The 18,835-nt window shown below is 37.2% G+C and overlaps 1 protein-coding gene across 3 annotated transcripts in view; it reads right to left on the bottom strand.

Moving 5' to 3' along the window:
• Nucleotides 1-276: 276 nt before the first annotated feature.
• PKIA (cAMP-dependent protein kinase inhibitor alpha) overlaps nt 277-18,835 on the bottom strand; it is a 37,713-nt gene continuing 19,154 nt past the window's right edge. Inside the window, exons 1-3 of one of the 3 annotated variants that reach the window (XM_031590918.2) lie at nt 8,436-8,590; nt 7,308-7,485; nt 277-2,731 (exon numbers count right to left, since the gene is read on the bottom strand). In XM_031590918.2, coding sequence (XP_031446778.1) covers nt 2,652-2,731; nt 7,308-7,458 — 231 coding nt within the window. In that variant the 5' untranslated portion in view covers nt 7,459-7,485; nt 8,436-8,590 and the 3' untranslated portion in view covers nt 277-2,651. Of the gene's footprint in view, nt 2,732-7,307; nt 7,486-8,435; nt 8,591-18,835 lie in introns of those variants that run through there. The other 2 variants (XM_031590919.2, XM_031590917.2) reach the window with 2 other exon arrangements.

The raw sequence follows: 18,835 nt of genomic DNA, 5'->3' as shown, positions 1-18,835 counted from the left end.
AAAAAGCAAGCACTTATACTTTTGAGGGATAAAGAACATAAACAGCCTTTTAATCTACTAAAATTTTCTGTGCTATTCTCCATCAAAGAAAGATGTATCAGAATGCATTGAAGGCCTCCATTTTTGCTTTAGAAACAAAGGAAAATGAGAAATAGAAGGAAGAAACAGATAGAAAATAAAGAGGAATGGCTGAAATTATTTTGTCCCATAACAGAGAGGATTTCGGAAGAAGGAAAATGCACTGAAATGATATTTAAAAAAAAAAAAAAAAAAAAAAAAAAGCAGTGAAGTAAAATAAGGAAAAAGCCAACACTTTAATATACTGCATTACTTATTCCATTATTATGTTTTCGCGTGACAATTTATTGATGGAGTTTCATGGATCATCAATAAAGTAACACTATATAAATCCCCAGAATCTTATTTCCTTCTGGAGTTAGTGCTAAATTGGTGCTAACCTGTCATTTATGACAAAAGGGCAACCAGTTTCTTTGCTCAACTTGACCACCCAATTCAGGAACATCAAGATAAACAAATTAATAAATAATCAGTTTCAAGGTAACAGTATTTTCAAAGCAAATGGACAACTTCTGTTACCAAGAAGATAAAGCATGTGACAGCTAATAAGATAGCAAGGCATTCAACTTTCAAACAAGAAAAGGTGAGAGTTTATATTACACTGATGAACCACAAGCATACTGCTGGCTGTTTTTTTATTAACGAATGAGCTCATAATACTGATCAGAAGTGGTGGTGGTGTTTTTTTTAATTTGCTTAGGGTTTTTTTTTTTTTTTCTTTTTTTTTGTTGTTTGCTTTTTTGGTTTTTTTTTTTTTTTTGTCCACACATCTCACAAAAGAATTTCATGTGACAAACACTATGATACATATGGCAGAAACAAACAGCTGTGGCCACAAATATGTTTTGTTAACTGATGATTAATATATTCAGGAAGCAATCACACTATTCATTAGTAAAAGTTTACAAACATTAAAAAGTGCGTAACATTTGAAACCAACAACAACACAAAAATATATATAATATATATAATATATATAAAGAAAGTGACATCACCTCCCATTAAGAAAAGATCTTTTGACTTTGTGATTAGTGCTTATGTGATTGCCATGGTTTACTAGTCAGTCATTGTCTTTACTCACCTTAATCACACAGAGGTGTAACTGCCCCATCCTGCATTGTTCAGCCTCATGTATGGCCTTGTCTACTGGGGCTGATGTGGGAAGGAAACCAATCAACACAGCTACTGCAGAATAGGTTATGGAAAAGCTGTCCCACTACTTCAATGAATGTTCAGTTTGGACTGCCATTTTGAAATAGCTGAAATGCTAAAAATCTAGTATTTTGGGTGCTAGATTACAGCTCTCTCACTTCCATTTCCACAGGTTGGCCAAAAGGCTGCTGTAACAGCTTTTAACGCTTGGCTGTGCCCGGTGCATCATAAACATGCTACTGGCTGTGTAAACTCAATGGCCTGATCAACTGAGGCAAAGCCAAGGTCTAAACAAAATAAAATATTTCCCCTGGTTGGATCCACCTCACGATCCACTACTTGGACTATCCTGCAATCTGAAAATCACTCTAGATAGATAATTGGCCATAACCTATGCCAATTATTTTCCCATGTGTAAACAAAGCCCATCTTTAACAATATGAACCAGACAAATCTCTAGCACCATGGAATTTGTTTGAATTTTAACCCATAAAAGGTTATAAATGTATTCTTAAAACTACCGTAACGATAAAATACTTGGACTAACATTTTAAAAAAATAGCTTGGAGAAAGATTAAGAAATTGGGAGTAAAATTAGAAAATGCGGAAGAATAACATCAAAGATTCACTTTGAGTCTCTGATATGCAACTAACTACAGGCAAGTGGCAAAAATGTACCAAGGACACAAAACACGCCAAAGTATTCACATTAATGAATCGTTTTGAAGGCTCATCTAGTAACAAATTAGAGTGTTTCTGAGTCATTTAGGTTTAGGCATAACCAATTTAGCAGTTGACGTTTTAAAACTATCATGTGCACATCACCACATTATGCAAAAAACCAGCCCTTTCAAAACGCGTGGTAGAAAAATTCACAGTAACAGAAATATTCTTCATAAGCAGTTGAGAAGGGGCAGTGTAGAGCATCTAAGTTGTACAATACAAAAACCATTGTAAGTAACAGAGCTGTAAAACAGATGCAAGTTCTAAAAACAGTGCTTTCTTTACAGTTCTTTTAATGGGTGAACACTTTGGCCAGAGAACCTTAAACTTTGAGGATCACACACAAGATACACAATTAGATCCTCTAATGTTTCAAAGGCCATTTGCTACAAGATTAACCTGTTTGTTCTACTTTCTAGAAGTGTTCCCATCAAGTAGTCATTATGAAGGGATCCATCTGATGACACTATCCCACAAAACATTACATGTTCAACCATTGCTAATGACAGAGGTAGAGAAAATTCTGTCTTCTGCCACAGCTTGTACCCTCATTTTTAGCATTGCGTTGAGTGGGTTCCAGCAGTGAAGACACATGCACTTTCCTTTCCACCAGCTTGCTCATGGAAACAAATTTGTTCCAGCATGCTCTTGTAGTCTGAAAACATCCAGCAGCTGCTCCAGTCGGTCAAAGTCAGATGTCAGCTTTCTTGCTTTGCTGCCTCCCCCTGGGCCTCCCCGGTTTGCTCACTTGGATTTCGTTGTGCATCTCCTTCTCCTTCTGTAAGATAAAACAAAAGAATGAGTGATCTACCTTAGACCAAAGAAATCTTGCTTGCAGAACCCTAACTCTTCTTCCACCAATCACAAGAACAAAGTAAAAAGAAACTGAAATGGAACACATATCTTGCATTACATATAACACCTTTAACTGCTAAAATAGCAAGATTGCATCTCAAAGGACACTATCAGCAACAAATTCCTTGCTACGTAAGCCACTATCATTTCAAATATGCACCTAAAATGGTTATAAATGACAAAAGTTAAAAATAATTGTGCTTTTTTGACCATTTACTATTGATACTATGACAATAGAAAAGAAAAAGCTCATCACACCAATTCTTAACAGAGATTAATAAAAAGAGGTGCAACTTCAATAGACGCAGTAGTTAAAGCTGTATTCATTCTTTGCATTCATTTTCAGTGCCATGTCCCAAGGCTGTCAGCCCAGCTGTCTCACTGCAAACCACAAAACCATCTGAAGAATAGAAAGCATCTTACAATGACACAATGAGCAGACACCTCAAAGCCTGTCTAAAGAAAGCTAAAAGGTGCCTTGATAATGGTCTTTAAGTACCTATATGCAAAGCATTATATTGCTTCCTATCTTCTGCCTTATGATTAAAGACCTAACACGTTCAGATGATTAAAAGCTAAGTCCTAATAAGAAAGAAGTCCCTGAATACTGGTTTAATTATGTAGAGATATGTTAGGACATAGGATGTACCTTGTATCTTGTAAGGATTCTGAATCATTTGTATTAGACTGGCAGTAATTAAGAGAAGACAATTCTAAAGCCTAAGATGCAAAGAAGTTGAACTAGTTTTAAGTCTTATACCTTATTTTATAGGTCATCCCACTATTCAGAGTCTTTAGAATAAAGGCAGAATTCTCAAGGCAGATATTTATTGTTTCCCCATTTTAAACCACACTGTACATCTGTAGCCTTATTTCTGTGTATGGAGATAAACACTGTAAATACCTTCTCTTTTCTACATAGAAGAAATAGCATAGCAGTAATGGAAAAAAAAATAAAATCTTTGCACTGTAAAGAACACTGCAAAGTGCTCAGTTTGATAGCTGTGTTTTGTGCATGGACTGTATTTCTGCTGAAAAAATGCCTCACAATTTTGATAATTATGAAATTCAACCTGATGAAAAGTTGTATGGAAGGCTGATTATCTTCAAAATGTTTGCTGTTTGCTACAGACTGAGTTAAAAGTAAGAATTTGCTTTGCAATCCACCTTCTCAGAAAACGCTCCTTATTTCTCATTTTTATTTCCCACATCACAAAGGATTCCAATAGGATTCATCTACAGGCCATTACTTCCTACTCTACAGAAATCCCTTTTGCCTGAATTGTCCAAGTATTTTCTACAAAGCTTTCAACATTTGTTCTAATACTATGTAAGAACAGACGAGTGTAATCTCATTTTTTTTCCTTTTTTGCCTTTTTGCCACTATCCATACTGGACACACTATCCATACTTAAAAAAGACCACCAGATTCTTAGTTAAAAAAAGACAAAACTCATGAGAAAAATATTTGCATTTTATCTGCAAATTTGAGAAGATTCTCCCCAGACATTTTTTTATCTAAATATTAAATGTAGTGCACAAAAATACTGAGAATGAGCATTAAGGTTCTAATATACTACTTCTTCAATGAAGAAAAGCTCAGAAGTGAGCTCTCACAAATTCACTGAAAAACTCATGAGCCTACATCTGCTTAATCTATAATACACTTTTGTGGTACTACAAACTTGTTCTTCTGCTGACAGACTTCCCCTACCAAAAGCCTTCCAATACACTGATGGAAATAATTTTGTGCCTAGGTTCTGAGAATTCAAAAATTGCCTAAGCATACTCTGGAGCTATTCCTTCTGCAACATAATTGCTATAAGCTATTAAAAGACAGAGTTGTAATTTATACAAAGTGTTTTGATTCCATTAGGTAGTATTCAATAAGAAATGATCCTTGAAGCCATAATACACTAGCTAAGCTAACAAAAGCTTTTAGTTTTGCCAATATCCAGTTTTTAACGCACGCTTCCTCTTAGAACACTACAGGCTCTTAACTGTCTGTCAGTGGTCACAGTGGTTACATCTTAAACATTTCTACCATGATCCAAAATAATTTTTAATGACAAACTTCTACAGTCAGTCCTCCATTCCAGTTCTGTACTACTTTTACATCTCCACCATCTTCATTTCTGTAGATAGTTGGACCATCACAACTCTTAAAAGGAAATCTCCTCCTCACTCCTGCACTGAAGTACATTTCTTGACAGATATGCTCTGGTAGATATGTTTTGATATGGTAGGTGTGTTCTGAATATGTTTTGGTAGCTAAGAATATTAGAAAGTTGTTAACTTATTATGGACAAAGAAGACTGTAACTGTAGTTTTGAAAGGACTATTATACAGTCACTACACATATTATATATGATTATGCAGTCAACTCTTGATTATGTGTAATTGGCTTATCAATGAGGGGATTAACCAGCACTCACTTCAGGTCTCGAGTCAGGCATGACAGAAAATCTGTCGTCTTGGAAGAAGGCTCCACCATCTATTGCTGTTCAAAGCTGCTCCTGTTCTTCACAGGAAATGTGTCTACATGCCTTTCAAAATGAATGTACTAAGTATGCTTGGATAGTTTAATTTACATATATTTGATAATATTTTTACTTTTTTTTTACTTTATTTGCATCATCCTACTTTGCCGTTACTCTATGCTGTAGAAAGGAGTTGTGCTTGCATTTTTGCAAGGTGCATGTAGATGTAATAAGAGAAAAAAGAAAAAAAAACACCAATATGTATATGTATTTGTAAAACTAAGTATTACCTAGAATAAATAACCTTCAAAGAAATAAGATGTAATTCCTAAACATTTGCTTTTCTCTTAATCCCAATTTATGCTGCAAATCTACATCCTGCAAAGAACCAGCATATTCTGAACTGAAGCTGGGGATGCAAAATATTTTTATTTTTTGTTCAGTTTGGAAAATATGATAACACTGTAATACTGATAGGAATGATAATGCAATATATATTCTAATATTTTTGGTTTGGAGATTTTTTTCCAGCACCATGGTGTACTACTAATAAAAGTATATTTTCATTGTATCTAATCAAACTACATGCCCAAAGAAATATGCTACCATTTCTGTATATCTACCACCTAAGGTAATTTTATAAGCAATTCTGTATACCTCTGAATTATGTATTAGCATTTAGGAGAATGGTTATTTAAACCATTTTCATTGCTACAGTGTTAACTGCATGTGCAAAATGCACACTGACGTATATTACAAGTACAAAGTCACGTTCTTTTTATAGTTCACAAAAGAACATAGTTCTAGCTTAGAAGCACTCCAACAGCTAACTGAAAGGTAGGAATCGTGTATATTCTCTAAATAGACAGATCAGACAAGATCAGTGTAAATTTGAGACTGAAGAAACAAAGCAGGAAGGAAGGCTGGCACGATGCATTTCAAGTACCTGTCCAACATTTCAGACGTATCCCCACTTTAAAATAAATAGACCCCTACACACATGCTCATGTATTAATAACTTTTCTTTTTTGACAGAAAAAAATTAAAAGCCCTGTGCAATTAGAAGTGCATGCATCTAAAAGCTACTATAGTTCCAAAGGTGGCAATGGCAGAAGCAGTGACTTAGCATTAAGTTAGTTTGTGAAAGTCAATAAAGAGCACGATAACCACTACAATTTCATATTGCCAGATCTGATTGTCTGGTGAAGAAATTGTTTCTCTGAGCTCTTGCCTACCTCTGATAAAAATATTTTCACAAAAGAGGAGAGCTGCTTATCAACAGTTCACTTTTTGCTGCATCTGTATTCTTCTGCTACTAAAATAAGCATAAACCTCCTTTCCTGAAACCCAAAAAGGCCTTCTGAATATTACTAAGATCAATTCACTAATTCCCACCTAAGTGACAAGAAAATAAATATAAACCATGTTACTGTTTATATTTAATGTAAGGCCCTTCAGTGTACACTGACCCTCAGTTGAAGGTGCAAAACCAGCTAAAATTTTGGATAACATTAGCAGCAGGAGTAAGGTTTAGGACTGCATTAGTGCTAATCACCTTGAAAGAAGGAGAAAGCACCATCAGAGAGCGGAATAGATGACTCATCTGGAAACAAAGATTCAAATGAAAGAAACAATGCATCATTATTTCTCTGTCCTCTGGTATCTGAAAACAAAACTAACCTCCACAAACTTTTAAGCAGACATATGGTCTCTCCTTCCAGCTACAGATTGAAGAGATTCCTTTTAAAGGATTCTATGAATAAGCTGGGCCTTAATAAATACTTCCTTATCTTCTTTTTTGTGCTTCATCTTCTATAAAATTTATCTTCAGCTAGCAAGCATTCACTGCAGAAAGTTCTTTCTTATTTGCAAACAAGTATCCTTTCCTTTTATGAAATCTGTGTTTTTACTGCAGGCAATATCTGCTTATCCTAGTTTCAGGAAAAAAGAATGTTTCTGAGGGACTTTTTTTTCTCATGGAATTTTAATTAATATACTAAAAGACCAAAACACACTCACCTGCTTTATTTATATCCAGCTCTGACAGCTTTAAGGCCAGTTCACTAGAGTTCCCACCTGGAGAGGACACAAGTATGTCGTGTAGTGCATTTCTTCTACCTGTTCTTCCTGAAGCAATAAAGTCTGCATATGTAGATTCCACATCAGTCATTGCTAACAAATATCCACATAGCAGTACCTGGGTGAGAGAAAACACCACCATTTAGAAGACCAGTAGAACAGATAATGTTATGGAAGCAGAACAGAAGAACTAAAGGGCCCTCACTGAGCAGAGGACTGGGTGTGTAGCTAAAGGAGATACCTCAATCTTTAAATCTGGAGAAATTAGAGCAGAAACATGATGGTATGCAAAAAAACAAGAAACAAAAAACAAAAAACAACAAACAAACAAACAAAAAACGGCGTGGATTTTATGTGATTTGTATTCAACAATATTTTAAACAAGTTCCTTTATCATACTTCATGAAGTGCTACTGAGCACTTTCTAAAAAGCAATGACCTCAGCAACACAATTTCTTTATAGAGCTGTTTCTGCTTTTAATATTAGCTGGAAAGTAGGAGGAAGGTAGGGCGTGGAACAAAATTCTTTTCTGCACAAAAAGCAGAGCACAAGGATTAAGAAAGTACAAACTGGTAACACTGTGTGCTCATGCACAGGCTCTGATATGTTTTGTGCATTTGCTTCTACTCTAGTATGGTTAATTTTGGCTTTGTATATGGACTCCAAATTTATTTTGGTGCTGTAGCTACACCAAAGTGAATGCATTACCAAAAAGTCACTGAAGTGAGTGGAATCAAGCTAACAGAGGGCAAGAACTGAACTATAATGCACGGCTTAAAAAGCTATCTGCAAGCTAGATATAGCTCAGAATTCTTTTTCAATGGAAAAGAAGTTATTTTTCATTATGGAATATGTGATGATATGCCTTAATGTAAAGTTTGCCAACTTGGAAACTTGTATTTCAATCTCAGCAAGAGATTTGCATCTTTGCTGGACTGTCTGCCTTAACCTGACGGGTTACAACTTTCTTTTGCTGATACCATTTTTACTGTAGTTCTATTTGTACTAAGGCTTTCCGCAAAAAAAACCCAACCAGATTAACACGCTTTAAACGTAACTTCTCTCACATTTTATGTCTAGATGTAGCAGGACGATCAGGGAAGCTTTCTGGTAGAGCAGTACTCTGAAGAAAAGCAGCACTGGGGAACCACCACACAGCAGCAGCACCCCCAAAACTACATGCTTCCTTCAGTTCTAAGCTGTGCTTCTTGGGCTTTACGTACTGCAAAGAGAGAATGTGGCCAGAAGAGGTAGGTTTAGCTGTTATTACAGGAGTAGCTGTATCTCCACATTTGCACACAGTGTACAAATTCTTTTAACCAGTTCCTGCTATATACAGTTGCTGGATGCTGAGGAAGCCCCTACTAAGAGCAGCAAAAGATTCAGCTATTTATCTCTTTAAGTAAAAGAAAAACAAAACTCATTTCGTATAAACTCTTCATTTAAATAGGTATGTAAGACAAGAGCCAACTCATTCCTACACTGAATTACCTTCACAAATTCTGTCAATTCATCTTCATCTCAGCCCTCACCTCCACAACTTCAGTCAGCTGTATGAGGGGGTACATGTAAGTTGCCTGAGAAGCCAAAAGAGGGTTCTAAACCATATTTTATCAGGACTAAATATAACTGTATCAAGTATCACTGCAAGACTGACGTATTTGAAAAAGTTCAGGGCTATCAAGCTTTGGTGTCTGATGCCAAATGCTGGATGGCTGACATGGTAATTTTACTCCTATGAACAACCACTATGAAACAGGAAACTGCTTTTAAAAAAAAAATAAAAAATTAAAATCTAACAACAAACACCCAAGGAATGGAAGGGGTCAGCACTGCCTGAAAGCCTGCCTGACATGCATAAATGGTGCTGTGCCTCACAATTAACTAATGGTACTATACTAATACTAATGCCTTCATGAGCACATGTACATTTCTTCCCGTGCAGTGCTCCCTTCTTGAAGAAGAATACTGAAGCAAATGAGAAATCTACCAGTTGTTCTTTCCCAGAGGTGCAGCTGTTTCAGTACCAAATATTTCAACAATGGGGTAATGAAGCATATAAAATGCAAAAGTGAAAAGAAACAGTGAGGACTTGTTCACTGACAAATATCATCTGGCAAGATCAGAATACAAAATGTTTGAAGTGAAACTTTCTGGAGTTACTATTTGCTTGTGCCTGCAGAAAAAGTACAAGATCTAAGTAATACATGTACAACTTGGATTTTGTCACTAGTTTAGTGTCGGTCCAAACTCATCATAGGTATCACTCTGGCCAAGCTGTTGATTTTGCTTAGTGTGGGCAAAAAGAACCAAACCAACCAACCAAAACCACCACAGAAGAATATTCTTTGCAAGCTGCAAATCAGTGCATCAGGAATGGAATAAGCAGAGAAGTCCATGACTGAGATGGAACAAGCTATTCGTCTGTAAGGCCAGCAAAACGAGGACTACTCTATTCCATGTACAACTCCCTGGACTTGCATGTACTGTACTCCCTGGACTTGCACTCCACAGACTACACTTCTGTGAGATTATCATCTTCATGAAACACTCCATAAAACAGAGAACACCAAGGGAATGCTCAGGCTTAACTTAATTTTAGCTAGGAAACAAGCTAAAAAACCATACCAAAATGTACTTGTGGAGAATTTTAAAGGCTCATTTTCTATGGGCTCAATATGGCATTACTAGCAACATTCAGAACAGAAAAAGAATGTTACCAAACACACATTTATTAACACTTCCAAGTTTTCCTGTCTGCATCTTCTTTTAAATGTCAAACACCATTCTGTTATGCATTGGCATTATCCTGAGACATTGCAGTATAAATATGGAATTCCACTGACATCACCTGAGAGCTCCTCTTCCAGTGACTGCCACAATGCCCATCAGTCTCTAATAAAGTCACCGAATCAGTCATTAAGGTATCACCATTCACTTCTCTTCATTCTTTGTGGAACGAATCGAGTTTGCGAATACTTCTGTGAACCATAATTTCAATTTTCTGATTTCATTAACAGATACTCTTGTAGAAAATGTTGTGGCCCCAGTCTTCTTTCCACCATTTACTTATTTCAAGTATTTTCCCACATGCTATGAAACTGAAAAAAGAAGGCTGAAAACCTCACTGCTTCTGTCAACTGAATCAGCAAACTAGAGGAAGCAGAAACAAGAGCAAGAAGAAAGCAGCTGTGTCAGAATAAGGACAAATGAAACCTGGTGCTGCGGAACTGGATACCAAGATAAGTGGTAAGATATCATCTCACCACAGAATCATAGAATGGCTTGGATTGGAAAGAATCTCAAAGATCATCTAGTTCTAACCCCCTTGGCACGTGCATGGTTGCCATCTGAAGGCATCCCTCAGCATAGAGCCATTTTGCTTGATAATAGGTTAGAATGTCAACTGCAGCACTGGGGATTATCATAAAGCCACTTTCCTCAGCTTCCTAATTTCATTAAACTTCTCAAAATGCATGAAAGAATTCAATTTCTTTTACCTTTCAACTCCTTACTCTCTATGGAGGTTGTGTTCAAAATTACTTTCAGGCTCTTAAAGGATTACAGAGGATGACGATAGGGAGGAAGGTAAACAGATACAGCATGATCACAGGAGACTTTGCAGTCTTGGATTTTAGCCCATGTAATATGCCATCTTTGTTATTATAAATAACTATCTCATAACACATAATGCTACACCTGCAAAAGGTCTACTTTTATATCCTATGAAACTGAAGTTGTACTGTAAGCATCGTGAGGAGTAGAATTAGTATTCAGAGAACTCAGAAAGAGAAAAAGATGACAAAAACAGCATTATAAAGTACATATGAAAGAATCAGCATTGGTGTTTATAGAAAGCTCCCTGAATACTTCTGGGCCTATGCAATACAACTTCTGTTAAATTTTCCACCTCCAATTTCTTGAGGTAACTGTCAAATTTATATTCTTTTCCTTCTTCTACATACTTGGGTTCTACTGAGAAATAAAAGTCCAACATTTAGTGATGCCTTTCAGAAATGAAATCGCAGTTTGTTAAGATTTCACAACTCAATGAAAGAAGTTTAACACAAAGATATTGTTATCAAGAGTTCAGAAGTGAAAGAACATGAAGTGACATACCAACAGAAATTAAAATTCAGCATCTCTGCAGGTCATAGGCTGGAAGTACCCTGAATTGTTGAATTTAATGTTTTCAAAAGATTAATTACCTAAAAGAACTCCAAAACCCTTTAATAAAAAATATCAATTCGCAACAACATTTTATTTTAAAATGGATGACAGAGAGAAAGAATGAGCACTTGATACACGGCTTGTCCACAAGATTTGACATATGCTACCTGCTAGTACAGGAGAGCTGAAATTTTCTTGGTAAAGATGCAGTGTATGTCTAAGAGGCACAATCCTTCAATGTTTACTTCCCTTCTTTCTTCACACATGCTTAATAAGGAGGTTGAGTTAGAGGATTTTTAGGTAAAACTCTCCCAGGCTTTGGCTGCTAAATGTTGTATCACAATCAGCACATTATTTAAAGATAATTATCTATGTTCAGCTTTCATAAAGGAACAAAAAAACAAACTAGAACTTGTCATTTAATAGCATGTCTGTTTTTGAGATGTATAATTATGCTTTTAAGATAAATTTTGGTTCCAAATCCAGCCTTAACTTACAGACAGGACAGGGAAGAGATAGCTCTATTCCACAGCTACGTGTACACTTAGATTTCCATCTAATGCATGGACAACTACGTTGGAAGCAAATGAAATAGAGCAGCAATTTGATAAAAATATACTTTTTCCACAAGAGATTATATCTATCATGCCAAGGAACAGTACTGTTTTTGCACATACACATACATAGTTGAGCAATAAGACAATAATACATTACTGGAATTACTGGGTAACTTAACTGATAAACAATGAAACAGAATAAACAAAATTACCATCCCAGACTTTTTTAACCAGAAAAAAATGAAAAGTTATTTTAAATCTGCATTTAAAAAGCATTATGAAGTCACATATTCATAAGCTCATAACTTTTATGAAGAAATCATTCAAAAAATAGTTAATATGTTTCCCTTCTACAATAAGTGCTGTTTTAGTATATTCTGACTAATGAAATCTACAGAACTAAAAGGCAAAGATTTAAATATTCTACCTATGCTTAACCAAAATTGACCATGCTTTTGACCACAAGGATTTGGACTCTCTTTTACCACTTAATTTTAGTTCAATATTCCTTTCTGCAAAAAACACAGCAGGTACACCAGGACATTTAGTAAAAAGTTAAAAAAAAAAACAACCAAAATCATGGGTTTTGCTCATGAAGTATCCCTGTCTTCCTTATTGAGGATTCATGCTGCAAACAAGTTATTCCTCTCAGACACTTCTGTCAACAAGTGCCAACCTACACAGATAGAGCTTTAAAGGTATTTATCAACATAATTCTCATCAGAGAACCTAGCTGAATCTCAAAACAAGAAGTGGCATACAGACAATGTGCAGCACTGTTGAGTACTTTTCCAGTTAAATGGGACGTGGTTGCACTCTTTAAGATCTGGCTCCACCAGGGCTGGGAATAATAAGGCCAAGTTTCTGCGGATAAGGATCAGAGGAAGGCCAACAAGGCTGACATCCTGGTGGGATCCTGTTATAGATCACCAAAACAGGATGAGGACATGGACAAGAGATTCTACATGCAACTAGCAGAAGTCACGTAATCACCAGCCCTCGTTGTCATGGAACAACTTCCCTGATATATGTTGGAAATACGATACACTCCAGGGGAAGCAGTCTAGGAAGTTCCCAGTGTGTGAAAGATAACTTCCTGACGCAGCTGGTAAGATAGCCTGCTAGGGGACCTGCCCTGCTAGACCTGCTGTTCACAGAGGACAGATGGGAGATGTGGTGGTCAAGAGCTGTCTTGGGCAGAGTGACCACAGAATGGTATAGTTCTCAATCATTAGTGAAGGTAGGAGGGAGGTCAGCAAAACTGCTACCTTGGATTTCTGGAGGGCAGACTTTAAGCTGTATAGGACACTGATAGGGAGGGTCCCTTGGGAATCAGTCCTGATGGGCAAAGTTGCTAGCATATGCAGGCAGAAAATCAGAAAGGCTAAAGCCCATTATGGGCTCAACCTGGTCACTGTGGTAGAGGACAACAAAAAACTGTTTTTACAAACATATTAACAGAAAGGAAGGCCAAGGAAAATATCCATTATTTACTAGATGTGTCGAGAAAAAGGGGTAAGGAAAAGGTTGAAGTTCTCTGTGTCTTCTTACATATGTCTTTAATGGTCAGACCAGTTACCCACGGGGTACTCAGGCTCCTGACATGAAATTCTAGGGTGGGGAGCAGAATAAATCCCCCATGATACAGCTGGAAAAAGTTAGAGGCTTGCTACTCCACTGGACTGTCAGAAGTCCATGGAGCCAAACAGGATCCACCTGAGGGTACTGAGGGAGATGTCAAACACGACTGCCAAGCTACTTTGCACCATCTTACAGTAGTCCTGATCAAATGGGGAGGTTCCTGATGACTGGAGACTTCTAATATGACTTCCGTCTATAGGAAGAGTTGAAAGGAGAATCAGAGGAACTACAGGCCAGTCAGTGTGACCTTGGTTCCAGGAAAGGTTATGGAGCAGAACATCTTGAGTGCGATCACACAGCATGTGTGGGACAACCAGGGAATCAGGCCCAGCCAGCAAGGGTTTGTGAAAGGCAGGTCCTGCTTGACCAATCTCATCTCCTTCTATGACTATTTTGATTTTCCTTCTCTAGAACAGTTTCCATTATTTACTTTGGGCCAAGTTCTAAAATAGTTATGGCCTATAATTTATTTCCAAGCAATACTCCTATCACTAAAATTACTGTTTTCCTCTAGGACAATCTCATTCAATATAATTTTGGAATGTCTTTTGCCTTCCAATCTCAGAGCAAGAGACTTCACTTACTGGAATCATTCATCCTGTTACACTGCTCCCATTCCCAAGTGAACAAAAATTTGCATTTTGTGATGTTCTGCATTCTGACAATTTGATTGATACAACATCTACAACATCAGCTTGCAGATAACGTAAGAATTTCAAAGAGGAAAGTACACAGACCAGCAAAAAGAAAATGCCTAAATACCACTATAATGACAGCATTTACAACAGGTTATATACTGATCCTCTGTGGACAGGGGGGTGCATCAGCACTCTCATGAGGTTTCTCCCAGACCTATCTGCTCTAATTCTTCTGTGTTTCATTACAACATATAGTCTAGCTACCATGTAGTCAAGGTGTATAAAAGCTCCAGAGTTCAGCTATTTTAAAATTCTTCCTTAGTGTTTAGAAGCCAACTGTCCCTTTCCAAGACATTTTCCTCCATTTTTTAAGAAACTGTAACCTACTAGACAGATGCAACATTATATTGTTAATCTTTTCAGCAGGTTCTGTTGCAATCGCTTAACTGTCTGCATGTGACTACTTTTCAAAATCATGATTCACCATCAAAGTATTCGCTGCAGCATCCAGAACAGAACAACTTACTGCTGTATCTTCTTGGGCAGTGATGGAAGTAGCAATGGAAGGAAGGGAAGCCTTCTTTTTGGATACCAAAATGATTTTAAATATTGGCTCCTTTATTTGCTCTTAATAAGAAATAATTCTCTCTTGTGAAAAGCAAAGTTGCAAAACTATAATGTGCTTCTGTTGAGATTTCACATTTTCTATGCAGGCTTAGAGTTTGCCAAGAATACACCCAATGACACTGTACTTCTCAGTATTTGCTAAGTTACATACCATGGGCCAGCTTGGAGACCTGTGAACGTGAGACAAGTAGCTTTTTAATAATAGTCTTTTTGTGCCACAATACTTTATTCAGTATTTCATTCATAATATATTTGGTCAACTTCTGGCTCATCAATAAAAAATCCAACACCTCCATGCATTTTGTTTTCTTTTGCAGGCATTTAACATTTACTTTACATCTGAATTAGTTTTTTCAGCCACCAGATTTTCTTTCTTTTAATGGCTACCATGAAGCTACAAAAAAAAAAAAAAAAAAAAAAAAAAAAGCACAGTTTAGCTGACAGCACTTCAGCTCTTGATTTAACAGCAGTTCAATTTATTATCTCTCACATGATAAATTCACATTCTGCACTGCATATCATTTCACTTCAGTTTGTCTTCATCTCAGCCTTACATTTTTTCAAGGTTTTTATCCTTTTTGCATTCTGTTCCCATGTGTACTCTGACTGCTTTAGAGTCTAAGGACTGCCTGGCTCTGTTGCTATGCAACAGCATAGCCTACTTAAGGCTTCCTGAAATAATCCTCTCAAACGCGCTTTTTTTAGACTTGTTTCCAGCAGGAATACTTTGCTGTTTCATTATAATGGACCACCGATACTATTATCACAAGATTAGACCATGGTCACCTGGACAGTCTGGGTACTGAGATGACAAAAACAAGGTTACTGCATGTACCTCTGGCACTGAAAGAGGAAGGCATAAACATCTCAAATACTGCTATCTTCTGGCTACATATTCTCTAGGTGTAGAAGAGTCATGCATTTCTTCACTAAGGGAAAGTTTTTACCACTAAGAGAAAAAACAAAACCACAAACCTCTACCTAACTTAGAATAAGCCACCAGAAAGAAAAGCAAAAGACAACCAACCAACCAACCAACCAAAAAAAAAAAAAAAAAAAAAAACCCTGAAACAGCCAACCCTGCAAAAACCTCCACTTATCTGAATTCAACTTTAAATTTAATATAATTGAGGGAAGAAACCTGTATGCAAATATTCCAAGTTGCCATTCATTGTAACACATGTGGATTTCAGAATTCCCTAGGGCAAGACCCTGCATCTTTAAAATCACACACTGGATTTAATGAACTTGAGGTAACTTTGTGCTGCCCTTTAGAAGCTGTCCTGTGACATTCAGTCCTTCCAGCCTCAAACTGCAATTTTCTCATTACGACCTTCTAGTGCTGCTGCTGCTGCAAGGGCAGACCAACGTGTTTTGTTTTCTTATTGCTGGCTCATTTGGGAAGCTTCAGTTAATTTATTTCTGTAACAATATGTAGAGCAATATAAACACAAGGCTCTTGTTAAAGCATCAGTCAGTCAACCCAAGAGGGTCAAATGTCTCACTGTGTGCCAGGCAGAAGGGACAAAGGAAGGTCTAGTAATACAAAGGAGATTTTAATGAAAGGAAATATCTTACGTCATCCTCTTTTTTTTTCCTGTCTGTTTTAGCATGCTCAGCAGCAGTTATGTCTATAGAGAGCAATGCATCAGTCCAACACTGAGGTAAAAAGAGAAAAGATGTTTCCCAGACCCAGACAAAGCAGACACAAGGCTTGAATTAAGACCCCCTCAGAAGCACATCTGCCCAAACACTTTTAAAGGGAAAACGGGAACATAGCAGCAATTTCATAATGTTCACAAGATCCTAAGTCTACGAGATGACTTCTTCTTTTAAAAGAAGCATTGTCATACAATACACACTTTATGTTCATGCCAAGAAATGTTTTTCAGCCAACCTAATACAAATTTTCTGTAATCCAAGCTCCAATTCTAGCTCACAGCACAATCAGAACATTTGCTGAGTATGAAGAAATGTTAAAAGAAAAAGCCCAAGAAGAATCTGAACATGCAATTCTTACATACATGCATAAAAACAGTAACATGTAATGAAGTGCAATCCATGTTTTCTGGATATAAGCTAAGTCATCCATATACAGACATCAGCAGAGATCAAAGACCTTCATGCTTCACAAAGTTCCCAAGGAAGGAATTCATGTTGTCAGACCACATCACAGAACAGAATCACAGAATCACAGAATCACTAAGGTTGGAAAAGACCTATAAGATCATCCAGTCCAACCATCCACCTGTCACCAATGGTTCTCATTAAACCATATCCCTCAACACAACATCCAAACGTTCTTTGAACACCTCCAGGGTCGGTGACTCCACCACCTCCCTGGGCAGCCCATTCCAGTGCCTGACCACCCTTTCAGAGAAGTAGTATTTCCTAATATCCAGCCTGAATATGAATATTTTCATGAATATTTTCACACCAAACCTAAGGCCCTCCCTCTTTTTATCTACCTGTTTGTGTACTGTGGATGACGAAAGAAGTACCAGCTGTCTTCTTACAGTAAGAATGTATGTGTGGGTAGAATATTTTCTAAGTCTTCCAGTTCTGAAATCCTGGCAAAGGGAAAAGAACTCCTGAGAATAAGAATCACCCACAGGTGTGAGTTTCTGGGTATCATATTTTCATCAGAAGTCAGGTGCCAGAATAACTTCAGAGAAGAAAGGTAACTATGTGTATGAGTTCTTTCTTCAGAGAAGAAAGGTAACTATGTGTATGAGTTGATGTTGCTCCACATCTGAAGCATCAGGGAAACATGCATACAGTTCTTAAAGTCACTACAAAAGAGCTGTCTCGCACTGTAAAAGACCTGATTTAGAAATAAAGAGACCAAAATAGATAGAGAAACTGAGAACCAATGTTGAAAAGGGGCATACAGGCAGGCTGTGATAAGGAAGCATAAAAAAATAAACCTAAGTGGATTTTAAAACCGAGCAGGAAGAAACAATCAACATAAAGTCTCTCCTGGCAACTAGAGACAACTTTTACAACCATTATTCCTCTTTTCAAAGACCTTGGAATGCTGACAACCAGCTTTGAGCCTCTCTCATCCTAACTTAGTGTCCATCTTTAGAACTAGTTGAACATGGGAAGCACTACAACACCAGAGGAAAGTAGCAGAAACTAGAATTTCCTAAACAAAGTTTGAATTGTATTATCAAAGCTTTTCTGTGTCAGTATGGACAAGTATTAGTAGTTTTGTAAGTGAACTGTTTCCTACACTTTGTTAGGAAGTTCACATAAGGTAGGTTTCCCTTTTTGCTTATAACAATGCTTTTAGCACTCTCTTTCACCTTCACAGCCAAGAGTCTTCACAGCCCTTCAAAAGAGTTGACTGAACTGCAGGCAAACCGTAGGAACTGCTGTCATTCCCAAGTGATGACAATTCTGCCAAGCCCTCCCAGCTATGCAGCACTACAGTAAAAGTAAGAAAAGCAACTGCAGGGAAACACAATAATAGGGAGATTTTTACCTGCTGTTAAGAGTTAAAGGGTAACTATACACATGCTGGTCTATTCTCCCTGATCTGTACATCAACAGCCTATGTCCAGCTGTTGTGGCTGGCAGACACTACAGTCCATGGTTAGGAGGGACTTCAGTGACCAACTGTTTTTCCATGCAGTAATGAGGAAAAAAAAAATGAAGATGCACTTCAAATATGATATTTTGAAGTATGTATAGGGTTTATATGGCAAGGTTTTGGTAGCAGGGATCTGTAAGGATAGTCTCCATGAGCAGCTGCTCCATGTCAGATCAGAGCCAGCTCCAGCTGCTCCCAAAGGGACCCACTGCTGCCAGAGCTGAGCCATGAGTGATGCT

This window comes from Phasianus colchicus, chromosome 3, assembly GCF_987193195.1.
Source record: "Phasianus colchicus chromosome 3, bPhaCol1.hap1.1, whole genome shotgun sequence".
In the NCBI taxonomy this organism is placed as follows: domain Eukaryota; kingdom Metazoa; phylum Chordata; class Aves; order Galliformes; family Phasianidae; genus Phasianus; species Phasianus colchicus.
Note: the sequence above shows the minus strand (reverse complement) of the source record. Positions and strands in the feature narration are given on the sequence as shown.